Source organism: Vanacampus margaritifer, chromosome 5, assembly GCF_051991255.1.
Source record: "Vanacampus margaritifer isolate UIUO_Vmar chromosome 5, RoL_Vmar_1.0, whole genome shotgun sequence".
Classification (NCBI taxonomy): domain Eukaryota; kingdom Metazoa; phylum Chordata; class Actinopteri; order Syngnathiformes; family Syngnathidae; genus Vanacampus; species Vanacampus margaritifer.
The window spans coordinates 23719909-23739444 of NC_135436.1; the positions used below are offsets into that span (position 1 = coordinate 23719909).

General features: G+C 39.5%; 2 protein-coding genes across 6 annotated transcripts in view; one reads left to right on the forward strand and one right to left on the reverse strand.

Moving 5' to 3' along the window:
* The window catches only part of LOC144052084 (rho guanine nucleotide exchange factor 26-like), a 34594-nt gene that overhangs the window by 11029 nt on the left and 4029 nt on the right, over positions 1 to 19536 (forward strand). For all 3 annotated transcript variants that reach the window (XM_077565887.1, XM_077565888.1, XM_077565886.1), the window contains 6 exons: positions 4775 to 4927; positions 5038 to 5167; positions 5620 to 5694; positions 6742 to 6831; positions 6922 to 7076; positions 13334 to 13543. In XM_077565887.1, the coding sequence (XP_077422013.1) occupies positions 4775 to 4927; positions 5038 to 5167; positions 5620 to 5694; positions 6742 to 6831; positions 6922 to 7076; positions 13334 to 13543 (813 nt within the window). The remainder of the gene's footprint in view (positions 1 to 4774; positions 4928 to 5037; positions 5168 to 5619; positions 5695 to 6741; positions 6832 to 6921; positions 7077 to 13333; positions 13544 to 19536) is intronic.
* The window catches only part of dhx36 (DEAH (Asp-Glu-Ala-His) box polypeptide 36), a 34992-nt gene continuing 22460 nt past the window's right edge, over positions 7005 to 19536 (reverse strand). The window contains exons 27-28 of one of the 3 annotated variants that reach the window (XR_013294153.1): positions 18547 to 18745; positions 7005 to 7111 (exon numbers count right to left, since the gene is read on the reverse strand). The gene's annotated coding sequence lies outside the window, so the exon portion shown is untranslated. Of the gene's footprint in view, positions 7112 to 8417; positions 8437 to 13537; positions 18746 to 19536 lie in introns of those variants that run through there. The other 2 variants (XR_013294154.1, XM_077565885.1) reach the window with 2 other exon arrangements.

Below are 19536 nucleotides of genomic sequence, written 5' to 3' on the forward strand. Positions count from 1 at the left end.
GTTTTAGTCAAGACAATTATTTTAGCACTGTATATTTTTGGGCAGCAGATTATGTTGAACATTTCGGATGTAAAACTATTTTGCATAAAATGTTCTCATCTTTTTGATGAAAAACAAACACAATTCCAATATATCAACAAGTGGCTACTATGGCTACATGCTACGAGCTAGCAAATTAGCCAGCATTAGTTAGCGGTCGGATTAACATCTTTGTTGGAACCTTGGATTAATGTTACGTTATAACTATAATTTTATTTTATTTTATTAACCTTTCACCGTGAATCCACCTCTTGCCTGTCCCATGTCTGCAGATTTGAAAGGGGGTGTGACTAATTTGTGTCACAGTGACAGATTAGCAAAAACAAGATTTTACAAAATCATATCATTTTCGGCTCGTTTTTGTTCATGAACTAAAATGTCCATAAATTTTAAGTCCAGTTTTTATTAAGCGAAGTACTGTATATTTTCGATCTAATTTTTATTAGTCGACGAAAATGAATACTGATTTAGTCCCAGTTATTGTTTATTAATGAGGGGTTTAGTCTAGTTTTAGTCCTTCAAAAACTGGCCAATACGAAACAGATTCTGAGAAGAGACTAAAAGGCAAATAAAGCTTAAAAGTGTATTTTTATCGTCGTTCCGGTTGGCAATTATTCTATAAACTCTCTGACTGCATCTGTCCATCATGATTTTTTTTTAACGACGTTTGTGGCCTGGAAACAATAATGAAAATATTCTTCCCCAAGGTCACTGAAAGTGTTTGAACATTTATGCTTACAAGTGATACCAAAAGACAAAACGAGCAGAGAGCAGCACGTCCATTCAGATTCCTGGCACCAGAATGTGTTTACCCTGGATGTCATTTAAATATTGTTACACTCTTACCAGGGATTCCTAACGCCCATTCCTGATAGTGATACGACAAACGTGAGAATTGACTAACATTTTTTTTGTCCCTTTTTTTTTTCTCTCTTTTTTTATTTTTTCTGGAGAGCTCAGTATTGTTCATTCGATTTGACATGTCATCATTGCTCTCCTTTTTTTTTTAAATATATATTTTTATATATATATATATATATATATATATATATATATATATATATATATATATATATATATTTATTTATTTATTTTTGTATGTGGGTGAGTATGCGTGTGTGCGTGTGTGCGTGTGTGTATTCATTAGTTCACCTAAAACCTATTTAAAAAATCCCATACTAATAATATAATATAATAATAAATTGCCATTTTTTTTGTCCCTAATGACATTCATTAACAAAAAATATTTGTGTAGGTGGGAGGGTTGGAACTGTTACAGGAAATTCCAATTCCTGTTTTGAGTTAATTTTAGCATTCAAGTTTGACTCAATTAAACGAACAATTTAGCAAAATTCCTATAAATTCACATTAAGTCGGTGCATTCTTTTCATCTGACATAACATTAATTCAATGTATGAGCTTTTTTAAAAAAAATTGTCGCCAGTTTCCATTTTAATAATTATTCCAAAGCATCACTCAGATTGGTGGAGTCCTACCATTTAACCGGGGTTTTTGCACCTAAACTTGGTTTAGCAGTTGGTCATGTTTTATTATTTTGTGGAAAAAAAGGAGCCCGTTAAATACCATTTGTAGTCGCTTTGTCATGGTTGACCTTGTTCAAATGAGCACATGCGTGCTGGCAGGCTTCAAACAGCATCAACAACTGTTGTCTGGTATATATTCACAGATTCCGTAATCGAATCCATCCTAATTATACAATTTATGAATTAGTCATACATATATTTAAAATCGACTTTTTACCACAGATGTCATGTACTTTACGCTAATTCCCTTAAATGCAACATGCGCAAAATTCCTTCCCCCCCTGTTGAGACTTGCCGTGACCCCTTGTACATTTTACTCCACGCACACACACACGCCTCATATTGCCAAACCCGCCACACCTACACTTTGGCCAGCTAAGATATCCAAATGGCCCGTAGCACCAATCAAACGAGGGGGAAAGAGAAGTCGGAATTTGGGTTAACTATGTGAACGAAAGCTGGGTAAACATCCATCACGCCTGCAGGCGTCTTGTGACATTGTCAGTGCGTGATGTGACAGCTGGTGGGAGTCGAGTTTTACACGCAGGTGTGTTGTTGATTGCATTTGAATAGCCGCCGCCTCAGGTTATGAGAAAGCTCAATCACCAGCATTCCTTACATTATCATTATTGAGCAGATTTCGACAAATACTGGAATTGTAGTCATATATTAATTAGTGTAACTGAAGTTTATAAAAGAACGGGGAACGGCAGAGAAACCTCAAGAACTGACATAGACGGGATGGGCTTAATAGGTTGCACAGTATAAACATGGACGCACAAAACATTATTGCGCAATCATGTCAGATTGTACCAGACTGACAATGGGTGGAAAATACGTTATTTTCACATTTAAAAAAAAAAACACTGTGCAGGCAATTTGTTCATCTGAGACTGAGAGACTGTTCATGTGTTCCAGTAGATGCTGCTGTTTTGGTTAGCAACAAAAAAAATGGGCTAAGAAGTTAAATTATGGGACATTAGAGGTAGTTAGTGTATATTCAGGTTTACAGGGGCAGCCATAAGTTGAGTAAGCGCGTTATTTTTAGTTATTATGGTTGAAATGTTTTTTTTTTTAATCGGTGTCAAAATTTGTGCGTTAATATAGAGTTAATTTAACGTTCCTTTAACACCACAAATTTATTTTGAGCTTGATTAATGTCGATTAATCAATGTCCAACATTAGACATGTATGCCATCTACTGGCAGAAAAATGACCTCAACACAAACCAATGTCTCACACTTTTTTTTTTTTTTTTTTACAGTACAGTACACTACATTTTTTAAATTTTAGAACTTATTTTAGAAATTATTTTATCAATGAACTAAAATATACCACCATATTTGTATTAGGTTAACATATTTTTCTACTTTTACGCTAACAAGAGTATCAAAAACCATGAGGAAAAAACTATTTTACTGTAATTTTTATTTTATTAGATATAAAAAATGTGTGATTAATTTGCAATTAATCATGAGTTCATTATTAAAGTCATGTGATTAATTCCGATTAAAAAATGTAATCTACTGACATCCTTAGGTCTTTTAAAAATTTTTATTTATTTTTTTTTTTTACATCGTTTGGATACATAACCCAAATTCAAACGCCTTAAGCCTTAGTCGCGTCACCCTCCGCATTCCCTCACGACAACAACATGAAGCCACAGAAGTCGGGTCAGTGAGTTTCGCCCCCAGTGGGATCCCACATCCTTGACCTGTTAGGACCTAGAATAGATGTTTAGGATAACTCACGCAGCCTTTGATCTAGTGTAGACGTGTCCTCATATGGGGGGGTGGTGGGGTGTCCTAAAAAGCATTGTCGCCTATAGATAGACATTCCATGTGTTTGCATGTGGAGTGGCACAGTCGGGTGCACAGCTGGTCAAGGTTTGTTCCTGTTTGCCACCTTCGCATGACATGCTAAAGCCCCCTTTTTTTTTTTTTTGTTTCATGCTGTTTAAGCAGACCATCTGCTGCTCCTCAGGAAGGGGAGAAGCCTCTGTTGTTGTGTTTCATGTTGGACCGTGTCTCTATTTTAAGAGGTGTGGAGTTCCTCTTCTGTGATCTTACAAGAGAAAGGTGTCGGGGATGTTTCCTGCCTTGCTGACTCCGGCATCTGCCATGTCCTGCATGTTCCCTTAGCGCCTAGAGCTCATGCCCCCCCCCCTTACACCGGATAGTACCGACTCACAGTTCTATTGTGTTTTTCATTGGTAAAGCCTGATACTGTACTGCCAGGGTCCGAAGCATGATGACTCAATATCATATGGGTGAACTCATTTTGTCCTCATTAGGGTCACGAGTGACTGAGAGTCTATCCCAGATGTGGTACCCCAGCCTGGACTGGTCTCCAGACCATTACAGACCCACATGTGCAAGTTTTTCCAAATCCATACTGTGCTCCTCTTTTACCGGAGCTTAGTTTCGGGCAGTTTTTTCCCCCATCTTCTTCTTTTTTTTTTTTTCTTTCTTTCATCTGAGAAATTCAGCGCCACCGCTACAGAAGCGCCACAGCACAATATGGGTTTTACGGCAAAATCTTCTGCTCCTCTCCTGTATCGTCATTTTAGTGTGTTAATTGTATCCGCCATTTTAAAATTTAGTCTCAGTTTTAGTCCAGTTTCAATCACGCTTGTGAGTTTTTTTTTATCATAGTCAATCTAATCCTGTTTTTATTTAGTCCATTTTTGGTCGACTAAAAATCTAGCATTTTAGTCCAGAAAACATAATTTTATTCATCTAGTTTTAGTCAAGACAATTATTTTAGCACTGTATATTTTTTGTCAGCAGATTATGTTGAACATTTCGGATCTAAAACTATTTCGCATAAAATGCTCTCACCTTTTTGATGAAAAACAAACACACACAATTACAATATATCAACAAGTGGCTACTATGGCTACATGCTACGAGCTAGTAAATTAGCCAGCATTAGTTAGCGGTCGGATAAACATCTTTTTTGGAACGTATCGTCATTAGCAACAAGCAGAGATGGATAACCAGCTGGATAAAAAACTTTGTGCATTCCCCCGCCATTGTTCTTGATTGATTGGGTGGCGGCTAACATTTTGTTACACACGAGCACCATCCTGCCTCGGGTACGAGCCCCAAAGGCGGAATATTTGGAAGATGGCTTCATCTCCCCATTTTGTGTCAGTTCACAAAAAGCGGCTAACCCTGCCTTGTTTTTAGGTTCTTTAAACAATTGGAGGAGAAACACCAGCACAACGTTGTGATCGAAAGCATCAGCGACATCGTCTGCAAGCACGCCGAATCCAACTTCGATCCTTACGTGACGTACTGCTCCAACGAGGTCTACCAGCAGAGAACCCTGCAGAGGCTGTTGTGAGTGTTATCTTATCTCCCGCGGCTTTCATGCAGAATGTACGACTCTCACACTTTGACCTTGGGCGGTTTACGAAAGCTACTTTTTCTTCCGCCTCCGCACGGCGCAGATCCAAGAATCCCGTTTTTAAGGAGGCGCTGAGCAAGATCGAGGGCCACCCCGACTGCAGGAACCTCCCCATGATCTCCTTCCTCATCCTGCCCATGCAGAGGGTCACGCGCTTGCCCTTGCTTATGGACGTGAGTGTGCCAGAGCTTTGGGATGAGCGGACTTTGGCTCTTACCTCATTTGTTTAATTGTCGTTGCACAGCAAACATGCAGGACGTGTGCTTTGACTCACAAACTTTCAGTTCAGGTGACTTTACGTCATGACCTGAGCTACCTTATCTTTTACGATGTTTATTTGTCAGTTTCCATTTTTCTCCCTTTTCTTTTCTCGTGCTCCACTTTGACCCCTTTTGCTTCAATTTGTTGTGAGAGCTTCCCAAGAGTCTTTGGGGTTTAGTCCACAAGGAGGCTTTTGGATCCTGAGAAAATTCGGTTTCGCTTCATTTTCTTCCCACAGCTGCTCTTGAGTTTCGACACGCTATCAAGCATTGATAAGGAAGGCGCTGCGTGCTGTTATAAATGCAATGAACTGATCCTGTTTTTTTCTTTTTTTTTTTGCGTGTGCGTGCTATGCCACCTGCAGACAATTTGCCAGAAGACTCCTAAAGACTCGGCGCAGTATGAAGAATGTAAGAAGGCTTTACATGCCGTCAGCAAGGTCAGTGAGTGAACAGTGGATAACATTTGCATTTATGTCACATCACTAACACTAAATCACTGAAAACCAGAAGAGTGGGGACCTCCACAAAGGCTGAACAATTCTTAATAAGTTCAGTACAAAACCCTACTCCTTTTTTTATTAAGGATGTCCCGATCCTGATCAAGTGATCGGAAATTGGGCCTGATCACGTCATTTTCATCTAAGTAGAATCAAGGGGAAATTATTGGATATGTGTTTTTTTTTGTTTTTTTTAAGGGCTATAGTGCAACAACAAATTGCTTAAAAAAAAAAAAAAAAAAAAAAAGGACCTTTTACACTGCACAACACAGAAAAAAAAAAATTAAATTATGTCATGTTGGGATAGTTTTCTTAATGACTTAAAAATGGATAAATTAATGCATTGAAATACTTTAAGTAAAATTAAATACAAAATTGCATTTGAAAAAAAATAAAAACTGAATTACATTAAATGTGTTTAATGGATTATTACGCTGCATAAACACCGTCAGAACATGCAGAAAAAATCCTCAATACCATTGAAAATATTTACATAATTTGATTATTTCTAAAAAAAAATTGAAATAATAGAAAATAGGGATACCTATCAATTAATTGATTACATTAATCGAGAAAAAAAAGCATTGGACAGGAGTTCGGGACACGCACTCCTCAATCTTATTACAAATTATTTTAATAAACTTTATTTTTTTTGGGGGGGGGAACAAATTTTAGGTATGGGCGTAATAGTTGACTAATTATTGTCTCAGCTAACACATAAAACGCATGCATTGAAACAGAAGTTTAAAACATACAGAGAGGAACTGCTACATAAATAAATGTAAAATATTTATATCTTAAAACTAAATCAACTAGTTATATTCAGGAAACTTAGTGCCTAATAATTGCTTAATGCCTAGTGATAAAACAGTATTTATTATTGCACCTCCACAAAAATTTCTTGTACCCTCTGTATTTTCACAAACGATGAAAAGATAATATTCTTCTCTTAGGCAATAAAATATTTAACTGTGTATGTACGCGCAGGTGGTAAGAAAATGCAACGAGGGCGCGCGCACCATGGAGAGAACCGAGATGATGTACACCATCAACTCCCAGCTGGACTTTAAGATCAAGGTCACTTCTATTATCTCATGACCTAATATTAAATATTCAAGATGTTTTCACATTCCTTTTACTAACTGGAGGTCTTGTCTCACCTTGTAGCCTTTCCCGCTGGTTTCGTCATCCCGGTGGATGGTGAAGCGAGGCGAGCTGACGGCCTTCGCGGAGGACAACGGCATCTTCCTCAAGCGGACGTCGCGCCAACAAGTCTACTTCTTCCTCTTCAACGACGTCCTTATCGTCACCCGGAAGAAGAGGTGAGCAAAGTGCGGCGTGCATATGGTGCGGGGTTCTGTTGGACATAAGTCAACTGCTTGACACGTTAAGGGCGTTAAAGATGAAAACATTTGGTGCCAGGCGTGGCACGACTGTTTATAATGCTTAATGTTAACTCTTTGACTGCCAGACGTTTTCAGAAAAGGGATGCCGTGGGTGCCAGCCGATTTAAGCATTTTGACTGGTCTTTCAAGGTCCACAGAAAATGTTGTGTTTGGACTATGGAAACACACATACTATCAAATTAAAGATTGGACTCTCATCTTTCATCAGAAAAAAAAGTTTATTTCTACCTTATTCCGTTCTTCAGTAATCAACCATAGAAAATGGTTAGTTTCCCCTCTGTTTTGAAACAAACTTCTTTTAACGTCTTTGGCACTCCTCCATAGGATTTTACTAAACGTTATTTAACGTTTTTGGCAGTCAAAGAGTTAATGGATTTATTAATTTATTTATTTTTTACATTTAATGGATTAGTTGTTGACCGTTCGGGACCCCATTAGAAAGTGAGGGATTTTTTTTTTATAAACAAAAACAACGTGAGGGACCGGGAGGAAACTGTGGGCTGAAACTTAGCGTGCCAGTAAAGCTGCAGGTGTCTGAACCTGCAGCGTTTCTACTTCACCTTTTTTTTTTTTCTTGTGTCATCAACTGTTGCTGAGTCATCAAAACCATTCCATCTTGATCTAATAGTTAAACACTTCCTGGAAATGATGTGCTTTTCATTTGCGTGTGTAGCCCCCACCTTTCTGGAATTGATTGTCCCCCCCCCCCCCCGACTGGCTCGCTCAAAATTCCTAAGAATCATAGAGAAGGGCGGAGGGGGGAAAAAAAAGAAACATTCCATATGATGTTTTTCTGGGAATGCAACCTGGAAGAGGCCGACTGCTTTGGTGTGTGTGCGGCCCAGCTTGCGTTTGGAAGAAGACGGCTTTCGGGAAATAGGAGTGCGAATGAGAGAAGTTGTTACAATATTGGTTTGTTCTGCAGTGTCACGCAACTTGGACGTGTGCTGTCGAGCAAAACAAAAACACAGCCGAGGTCATGCCGGGTTACAAACAATGATATCATAGCTTCTTTTTTTTTTTTTTAAACAAGAAAACATCTTTTTTGACCGTCTTTTTTTCAGTGAGGCACTAAAAAAAAAAAAAGAGGGTGAAAAGTATGCCGTCATAGTTGCTCCTTGGGATATTTACAAGTTTCCAAGTACTCACAGCCGCCAACGTTACATCATCCACAAGTGGAGAGCTCCTTGCAGTTCCTAATCAACGTACCTTGCGCGCGTCGATCTCCTGCACAGACTCCAGCGAGTTCGTCATGCTTCCGCCACGCACCCCTCTCCTGCCATGAATTTAAATCGAGTGAAGGCGGCTGTGTTCACTCCCACAACGGCAAAAATACCATTTAGGTACACATCATCATAAATTGGATTATATTTTTTTGTTTTGTTTAAAAAAAAAAAGGGGGTCAAAAGTAGCGGTCCGTCCCTCTTTTTAGTGTAACTTGCTCCCCGCCCAAGTTGACTGGGACTCACAAGTGACCCATGAACTCATTTGCTCCCAAAAACATGTAAAAACGTTCTATTTTAAATAGTGCCATGGTCCCAAAAACGTATTACGTATACATATATATAAAAAAAAAAGTTATGTTAGAGCATATAAAAGGCTTTGATGCAGCTTCTGACCTAAAGAGGTTGCATAAAGCAATGGTGGTTATTACAAAAAACGGCCAGCAGGTGGGAGCAGAGTATAAGAGCTCAACCAGGGCCATGTTGCAAAAAGGTCTTTTCCCCAGTGTTGTCAATAGGTTTGTGAATAATGATGAAACTTAGCTATATTCTAATGTTAACTGCTCCAAAACGGAAAGTTACAAATTTACTTTTTTTTTCATGATGAAAGAAGAGAGTCTAATCTTTCTTTTCGTAGGTTCCATGTTTTTATAGCAATAGAACACAATAGTCTGTGGGCCAGTCAAAATCCAGTAAAAAAGCCGGGAGCTATTGTGCATATTGTGTGTCCATTAAACTTTTAAGGATTGAAATTTAGCATAAGAACAGCTCATAGTAGCTTAGGTTTGATCGCTTGGTATGGTACCTCAATTAAATTTTTTAAGTCAAGCCCCAAATGTATTGATTTCTCAGTCAACATGGCCGAATGACGGCTCAGGTTGATTATTTGTTGAAGTGAACGGATTCCTGGATCCAAAGTGGGAATATATACTTGAAAGCAGATTTGGCTGTCATGCAGTCGGAAAGCTTTGAGTTGCTGGACTGTGCGGAAACACTTACATAATGCCGAAAGATCCGCAGCAGCTGGCTTCTCTCTCATCTCCACTTCCCCCAACTTGTTTTTTCTTTTTCTTTTCTTTATAGACTATCTTCATTCTAACCAATATACACTTGGTGCCCCCACTAGTGGGGATCGAGGCCGGCCCGGCGCGCGAATAGCGAAAATACACGCATAACTGACAGCCATTGAAATGCATTGTTGTTGTTTTTTTAAGCCATAACAATTCTTAAAAAAATAAATAAATGCTGCTAAACATTCAATATGTTTTCTATGAAAAACCTAATAAATAAATAATAATAATAATAAATGAAATATTGGGGGAGGGATCTGCAAATATGCGACTCCTCGGGTGCCGAACCGCAAGTCTGTCTAGTTTGTCCACTGTAATGGAAAATGCAATTTACATGCTAACAGTTAGCATCAATAGTCTTGGTTTTAGCAATACATCGGAACCCAAACAATAGGACAGCACATGTAAACAGATTATAAAACTACTTCACTTCTTCAACCTCAACAAAAATATTACAGTAGTAGTATTGTTGAAAATGTAAACATCCACATCAACACAGTTCAACAAAAAGCATGTCTTGACAAATTTGTATCTGGAAATCAAAATAAAAAATTAATTGTAGAATAAATAATTGCACATTGTACAGACGATGATGTTATTTTAATTTAATTGTCACACTTAAAAAGGCTTGACCCTGAAAATGCATTCTTATATTTCCATTATTTTTAGAACAGCATTCCAGAAGGAATTATGTTCAATCTCAGAACTGAATTGGATTAGGGCCATTTAAATCATTTAAACTACTTAAAACGCTTTATATCCACCCACTCGCGCGTGAAAACTCACCACACAACCATGCAGGATTTGCTCGTGTTCCCACCCCCCGCCCGCCATGCGAATGGCATTCCAGACATGTTACCTGTAGGGCTATGAGTCATGACAAGTGACAAGAAAGAAATCCTGCAGTTGTGTGTAAGAATATTTAGGGATGAGCGAGACATAGCGGAAATGCTTCTCTGCGCCCGGCATGTCGTTAATCAAAGCGACAATGCGATATCATTTGTAAAAAGTGGACCAGCCTGGACACCTTTAGTGCTGCTCACTGTTCAGGGTTATGTGCTTATACAAACTTTGTTCAACACTAAAATGATCAGCCAAAGACAGATGAAGTCTGTTAGCGTTAACTTTTTTAAGCTTCTTCCCCTTTCTTTGTCTTTTGGAACTTCTTCCTCCTTCTGTTCCGTATCGGATACGCAACAGTGCATTGCTACTTACGATAATTATTGTGAGTGACGAAAAATCATCCAAATCCAATAGGTTACACATCTTCAAAAAAGGCTTTTTTACTAGTGCAACTTTGTTCTTGTAGCACTGATCCTTTTAATTGTAACACTTTTTTATTTCTGAATATTACGTCTTCATTCCTGTAACATGATGAGTTTATGTTCATTTTTACACCAGTTTGTTCATTGTAAAATATCAAATAATTTTGGGGGCTATACTTTAGTCACATTTTCCTTTAAAAAAAAGAAAAGAAAAGAAAAAGAAGTTGGACCTTTTTTTATTAGTATTTTTACCCAAACATGACATTATTTTTCTAACATGGTAATGAGGTCGGTAGGCATACTTGAACTATTTTGTCATAAAGCTACTATTTTTTCCGCCTTTTTTTTTTTTACTTTTACAAAATTCTGTCTTTATTCCTTGCAAATTTTTCCTCAAAATATTATACTTTTTTTCTCAAGTTTTCTCAATTTTTTTCTATTTTCTTTTGAGCCTTTTTTCCCCTTTAAAATCTCTCACAATATTACAAATGATTTTTTTTACATTACAACTTTTTTTTCTCATAATTTAACCCCAAATCCCCCCCCCCCCCCTTCCATTTGTTCCGTTTTCCTTTTTCACAACACAGGCAAAACATAATAATATTTGCTTTAACATGTTTAAACTCCGATGTTTAAATTCCTGGTTGCCAGCACTAACAAACACAATTTTTCAATCAGGCTGTTGTTCCGTTCAAGGATAGTGTTAGCTTTAGCAAGCTAATTGCTATCAACAATATGTAACATAATGCAAATCGGTTTCCTCTCCCTTCTGTCTCTATCATTGTTCTCCTCTTTACAGAAGTCCTAATTGTTTGGCGTGGTTGATTTGCGAACAATGGGTGGGGTAGAAGTGTGGGGGTGGTCTTCAACAGGTGGTGCGGGTTGAGCGTCACTCAAAGCTTGTTGAGGCCCTCCAGACCGTGACTGGATTCCCTGACCGGCCATGACCTCATCTACAATCCAACAGTTCATATTTTGAAGTGAGGGTGCAAAAACAGAAGCATTTCGACACTTACGCCCTCCTGTTTGTTTTGGAGCGTGCTCCCTCATGACACGGCAAGCTCACGTGACGCCGCTTCCCCGTCCAGCAGCCCCGCCAGTTCGGCTGCCGTTCCAGTCTCGAGTTGATAAAACCCACATGGGCTCGCCTTAAGCTCCTGTTCTTGGGCGCACTACGTAAACACGCTTCGCATGTAAGGTTGCACAATTGGATCCAGATGTTTCCTCCTGAGCGTGTGCGCTCGCCGACAAAAACGTACACAGGTTCTCATGGGAAATACAGGCTAAAGAAACAGGTTAAATTTTTATTTTAACGGCCGTAAAGTATGACATATAATGAAACTGCTGATTTATGAGCCGCTCTTGGTGACCATTATTAACTTGGTCTTTAGCCTCAGAGGGCTTTAAAACATTATGGGACGAAGAAACCTGAGCTTAATTTAATGTTTGGGTGAAAGGGGGTTGAATAAAACAACCAGCTGGAATTTCCGCCTTATTTTGTGTCACTATTCTGGGCACCGACAGAAAAAGTGGACATGGCAATATTCTGCCTTTGGTGGTAGTATCAGAGAATCTATATATCTATCTGGCTAGCTGTCTGTCTAGCTGTTTGGCTACCTATCTGGCTTGCTAGCTGTCTGTCTAGCTAGCTTGCCAGCTGTCTGTCTAGCTAGCTGTCTGTCTAGCTGTTTGGCTACCTATCTGGCTTGCTAGCTGTCTGGCTGGCTAGCAGTTTGTCTGTCTGTTTAGCTAGCTTGCCAGCTGTCTGTCTAGCTAGCTAGCCGTCTACCTATCACTCTATCTAGCTCTGCCCTATTTCCTGTCACTATTCTGTGCACCGACAGAAAAAGTAGACATGGCAATTTTCTCCCTTTGGCGGTTAGTATCAGAGATGTAACAGATGCAGAATGATGACGTTTTAGGGTATTCCACATAATACAGAATCTATATACCTAGGGTGACCATATTCCCATTTAAAAGAAACAAGAAAAAAAGAGGACAGTTGCCCCAGGCTTGAAATTGTGGCACCAGTCGCAGTTACACAGTGTACTTCACCTCCTATTAGCGACGCAATGCCAACCGGACATTTTCATGAATTTATAAAACCCCTGGATGCCCGAAGAGGACGTTTGGTCACCCTAATATATCTATCTGGCTAGCTGTTTGGCTAGCTGGCTTGCTAGCTAGCCATCTAGCTAGCTAGCTAATCCAGCTGTCTGTCTAGCTAGCTAGCTAATCCAGCTGTCTGTCTAGCTAGCTAGCTAATCCAGCTGTCTGTCTACCTATTTAGCTAGCTAGCTGTCTGTCTAGCTAGTAGTCTACCTAGTGGGTTAGCTAACTAGCTGTCTATCACTCTCTCTCTCTAGCTAGCTATGATAGGACAGGTGTGTAAAAAGTACACCAACAATCATTTCGACCTTCCAGTTTTTTTTTTTACAATAATATTTATACAATAATCACCTGCGCATCTGCGGTTCACAATTCACAAACGCTCCTGTTTCCGTATTTTGCACTCTTGAAAGTATACATCTTGACCAACAGACAGCTTTGACTGATGCCTACGTGCACATTTTTGGGCAGAACGTCTCTTAACAGTGTACTCCTCTCATTCCCAGCGAGGAGAGCTACTCTGTGATCGACTACGCTTTGAGGGACGAGATCTGGGTGGGCCCCTGCCAGCCCGAGGAGGTCAACCTGTCGCCGGTCCGCGGCACCGCCAGCATGCTGAGCTCACGGCAAGCCGGCGCCAACCACCTCTTCCGATTGAGTTTCCTAAGCAACCACTCTGGCGAAAAGGTGCCTATGATCTTGGGGACGGAGTTAATGTGAGTACATGTCTTATTAAATTAAAATAGCTACTCCTGAAAAATATCTACCATTTTCTTGGGCAGACCAAAATTCCAAGACGTCAAAATTATATTTCTAGTTCCGTTATTTACTATGTGTGACACGTTCAAGGCCAGCATCCAATGCATTTATTTCAATCAGTCTGGAAGCATATGTCTGTAGAAACTAACCCAACTAACAACAGTCTCTTCTGGCCCATTTCTGGTTCGCAGGGATATTTTGTTACACTTCCATTGTCGCGCCATGACATTCACCTTTTACTGCCTCCTGCTAATGGGACCTCGGAAATCAAGTTTATTAGTCCGCTCAGTCATTTTGTCTCCGCTCGTACTGTGAGGCGAGCCAGCTGCACCGGTTAATTGTTTTGTTGACGGCCTCCCAACCCAGTGGTTTGAATATGCTAAAAGACACGTGCCTCTTACCGTAAATCATTCCATTACTGCATACATCTGACTAAGTAGTACTTTTATTTGGATTGCAGTTTTATCTCTGTTAAGAAACGCTTTGCCCGAGCCGACAGTTCCATCTCCCTTTTGTACAGTAAATAGAGTGAAGAGGGTTTGTTTGGACGGATTACATAACACACACATAAACAAAGGGGATCTGTCATATAGTTGGCTCCGTATGCGGTTTATTTGTTCCGGCCTGCGTTTGAGAATGAACAGTTGCACATCATGTGCGCGCACACTACAGCAGTTTATTTCTCATGAGAATTTGGTAGGATTCCCTACTAAATGTGATTAAGGTTATGAAATGTATAACAATGGTAACTTGTTGTCATCAACCTAAAATTAGAATATTTTTTTCCTATTGGAATAATATTAAGTGATTTTATCCAATATTAGAAGCTCTATTAAATATAGAGGGAAAATTGTAAGTGGTATTAAAAAAAAAAAAGAAGATGCTAAATACTGTCAGTGTACAATAATATACATACAGTAATATTAACTTTGCTGAGGAGTCAGGGACACCGTCTGTGCCTTAGAGGTGAGTCTCTAAAAGTATAAAAAGTCATTTTCTTTAATAGAGCAACTTAAAACTGCTGATGTCGGTTTTTAGGCATTTGACAAAGTGACCGAAGAGGTGCTTCTAATTGTGAGGGGCCCACTGAAGAGAGTACATTGTGACGAGCATGGCAAGTGTTGGCCATGTCTACATGAGGGGGTTACTGCCCCCTCTGTGCACTGTGATGGAAAAACCCCCTCATCCTTTGACAACTTGGACCGTGGGGGCCTTGGCTGGGATGTCACAGTGTGTGTGCACTGTAGTATTCTGGCAAGTGTCCATTCTTACAGTGGTTGCATAGCAGCGTCCCATTGTTAAACGGGCTATTTCCCACGACCACCACCCCCATTCACACACATGCACGCACACACGTCGGTTCACTCCCTCAACCCGTCTTGATCATCTCGTGTCTGTGCCATCTTTTGTTTTTGGTCGGAAAATAGCTTCCACTTCCGATGACCATTCTTTCCGAGTTAGTGACCAACCACGTGACTCACGGCCGTGGTCGCCATTTAGTCAGTCTAATTGAATGGGAATGACCTATTGAAGATCGAGGTCCTTAGATCTCGGCAAGTTGATTTGTTTTATGAGTTAGCTATGGTACTAGCATGAAGTATTAGCACAAAACCTTCAGGCTTCTACTAGAAAGCAAATACAATTTAAAAAAAGTCAGGAAAAGCCTACAGCATCTGGATTTTATTTTTGGTCAATTGGATTTAAAATTTGTGTTGTTCCGTTATCGGGAGAGGCCCCGATACGGCATTAAAACAGTGGTATCGGCAAGTACTAACAAGTAACATGCCGATACCATTATTTCCGACGCTAATACAGGACATTGGATGCAGCATCTTGTGTCTAACTTGTGCACGACATTCACTGATGTGTAACGTATTCACTGCATGTCGAGTCAAGATATCCTATTGGCCCTTGAATGTTCTGAACCAATGGCAGGGGAGCTTTTTCATGTTGAAAAAAAACAACAACAACAACTAGGTATTGGTACGGTTTCGTCTTAACACAGCAAAACTGGGTATCGGAATCGGTGGCCAAAAAACAACCGGAACAACACTATTTTAAATCATGGCGTGAAATCAAAGCATGAGTGACAATGTGATTGGTTAACTCTGAACACAGCCACATCCTCAGCTATGAGAGGGTGTGCACACTTTTGCAACCACATTATCTCGGTTGTTTTTACTCTCCCGCTCCAAAATACATATATATATATTTTTTATTATATTGGTAATAGGCAAAAAAATGCCTCATTCTTTAAGATCACAAAAAAGTTGTGTTTGAACATGGGTGTGTAGACTTTTTATAACCGCTGTAGATAGTGCATTAATGTATGCACCGAGTGTTAATGGGTTTGTGACTTGGACTGCAGATTGCATAATAATTATGAAGCGTCAACAGAGGTTCCCTTAAGGAAGTTACTCACCTGTAGTTAATAGCAGGTCTATCATAAATATTTGTTATTATTGTGGTTGGTAATTAGGAAATAATTATCTTATCATGATTAATAGAAAACTTTTTGCGTCAACTACATTCAAGTCCTTACAGATGAGATACTGCCACACCAAAATCTCGTTATTGGCAGTATTCAAACCTCTGCAGAGAGACTCCAGTAGATTTTTAGTCCATCGCCTTAAACGTTCATCCACAACGACTGCTTGCAGCCAACTTCCATATTAAATTAAAGGCAGAGAATATTTGATACTGCTCTTACACAACACCTTCAAACTGAACCAATGAGGCCAATGTGACATTTCACACATTCTGAGCAAAGGTGTGTCTGCGTTTAACTGTGAAAATGAGATTATTATATATATGATTCTCACATGGTCAGGGCCCAACCATTTGGCCGCAGACCGGTACCGGTCCTTAGTGCATTTGGTGTCAGACCTTATAGAGGCTGAACAAAAACATACTATCGATCATGAGCTTCTGAAAGAAGTTATTTTGAAAGTCAGGACAACTTATCTCGGTCATGACTTTGATTTTTTTTTTTTTTTAAAGGCCAAAAGCTAATAAAACTTCCTAGAAAAGGAAAGTTGCGTTAAAGAGATAATATCAGCAGTGCTACTAGTTAGCCAACCATATTATGTCACTACAAGTTTATAAATAAAACCTTTTATATTGCAAAAAAAAAGTACTAAAAACCTTGCTTCGATTTCTCGCATCCTATCTTTGGGAAGCAGGATTTTCCGCAATGACGCAAACCAAAACAAAATTACAGAGTCGGCTGGACATAAGTAACACACTTGGGGTGTCATTACCTTCCATCACCCATTGAGGAGAACCACATTTGTTTTTATTTATCCCATCAAATGATTGCTTTATGTGAAAACGGTGAATATCGCTAAAAACTTTAGAGACTGCTACTCACAGACTGAGTTTGAATGTGAGTCGGTTTTAGGCGGATTCGATTTGCCATTGTTGTCCAGCCTGTGTGCTCTTTTGTTTTGGTGTCGCGCACACGTTAGCGTGACCCCCGTTCTCCGGTCAGCGAATAACTCAATAGTCTCCAGGCTGGAACAGACACTGTCACACAAAAGCATGTAGCAAAATAACACGGTTGTTAGTCAGACGTGCGCCTCGCGCTTACGCAACAGGCTGCATCGGAGGAAGGCGTCGTCGTCGTGCGCTACCGTTTGCACCGTTCTTGTTTTCACCGCCATATGATTCCAATTATGAGATTGTTATGTTTTTCATTTGTACACGCCAAGGAAGAACCTGTTGAATTTTTGTGTGGGTCGTAGGTAAAGTAAAAATGAGTCATGATTTCATTACGACGCTATAAATAAATTTATACTTCCTCCCGAAAAATAAAATTAAAAAAGTATTCTCAAGCGCTCAAGACTAAAAGCCCCAGCCAGCCTGCGATTTTGGCCCGAAGCGGCCATTTTAAGTCACTTTGGCCACGTGTCCTCTAAAGATGAACTTGTCCTAGAGATAATGTTTGATTTCTATTCTATTTGAAACACTAGACCGGTGGTGTCCAAACTATGGCTCGGGGGCCATTTGTGGCCTGCCATCCATATTTTAGTGGCCCACACTGTATACTAAAAATGGTATTTGACATGGTCAAGGTTGAGTAGATGCCACTATGACTAATAACTTGTTTTAAACATTGTAATTTCTCTTGATAGGCAAATATGCAAATACATTATAACAAAAAGCACAATAATTATGTGGTAACAAAAATTAACTCAATTTTAGAAGCAAAAATTGTTTCTTGGATTTTCTGCTCTGTCAAGGTCTGATTTATGAACATTAATGATACTCAAGTAAGTGTTTTAAAATTGTCGTGGTTCTGTATCACGTGAAGATGGAATTTGGTCACAGTTTCATTGCAGGGGTGGATCTAATCTTGTGGGATACAAGGGTCAAAGCCACCCCAAAATCTTGAAAATCACAAAATATTTGCCGTATCACTTTTAACAGAAATGCTGTTATGCAGCAAGTTTTCAAAAAAGAAGAAGTTTGGATATCTAATGCACAAGACAGATAGATGGATTGTCTTAGTTAGCAAGCTGCTATTTGGTGTAAAAAATGGAACTCTACCATTTTTTATGACTACTGTATACGGTCTTTGATGGTTGTGGAATTGTTCTGCCTGTCACTAATACGTAGCTGCCATGGATAGATGAAAACAAAGATACATTATTTGTAGTAAATAATCCTTTACAGACCAAATTAGTAAAATTGGATAATTCATCGAGGCATACCCGATAATCTCTCACAGCACACTGACCTGTAGAAAAAATGGATTACAGTATTCAGAACATGACTATTTAGAATTGCCTGCGCCTGTTCTTGTTTCTGATTCATTTCGGCGCTCTATTCTGGGTCAAACGCCCAGAAGAAGCCTCGCTGATCGGAATCATCCCTACGCGCCGACACGGGAGTTTCCTTTCCCGCCGAGAGACTTAGTTATGTTTCTGTCAAGCGTAGAAAAACGTGCTTTGACCCTTACTTTGGGTTGTGGAACTGTTCCAAGGACCAGAAATGAGGAAGGAAGGATAGAAGAAGACTTGTCATCGCTTTTTATCCAGCCAGGAAAGAACTTCGCAGCGCACATAGAAGAGGGTGTAAGAAGATCCACTGACAATGGATTTATGATGCGTCACACTCTCTCGTCCTTTAGCCGTTCACCTAACCAGCCTCGCACCTGTCTGCATGTAAATACACACACACATGCACTTTCCTTGGTTATGTACATTCCACAGATAACCATTAAAGCGCCTGTCAGACACATGCACTCCATCCATACTCCATCCACTGTCGTAATAAATTGTTTCAGCTGTGTTCTGATGGCATATGTGAGCATGTGTCACGTTCGCTATATTGAAAAGCAACTGTCTTCCCCTACTGGTTATCTACATCAAGTTACATTTACGACACATTTGTTGATTCTTCTCTAGTATGTCCTGTTTGTTAGCTAAGGTTGTACTGGAAGTTGATGGTTAATGAGTCACAAAGCCGCCATCTTGTGATAAGAACTTGAGTGGTGGGTGACGGCGTTAAACTTAAACCATGTGTGGAGTCGAGTCACAATAGTAGGCCAGCTTAGAGGCATAAGCTCACAAGTTGTGGGTTACCTACAGGGGCATTTAGGACGTAGTCAAAGCCAATTTCACTTAGCAAATTGGGAGAATTTGGTAGCCTTGAAAAAAAGTCATTCAGGAAGTCTGTCGTTTTGATTTGAAGCGGCCTTTTTAGATTAATTTTGGTCAATTCCAGGTGTACGTCAAATACGGACTTGTCTTTGAAAGATTGACTGATGATACACAGGAATCTGTGTTGCCTTTGGAATGGCAAAACTACGCTACCAAATGTCATACATGTAATAATAGTCATAATTTAGGTTCAATAAAAAAAAAGCCAATTTCACTTAGCAAATTGGGAGAATTTGGTAGCCTTGGAAAAAAAAAGTCATTCAGGAAAGTCTGTCGTTTTTATTTGA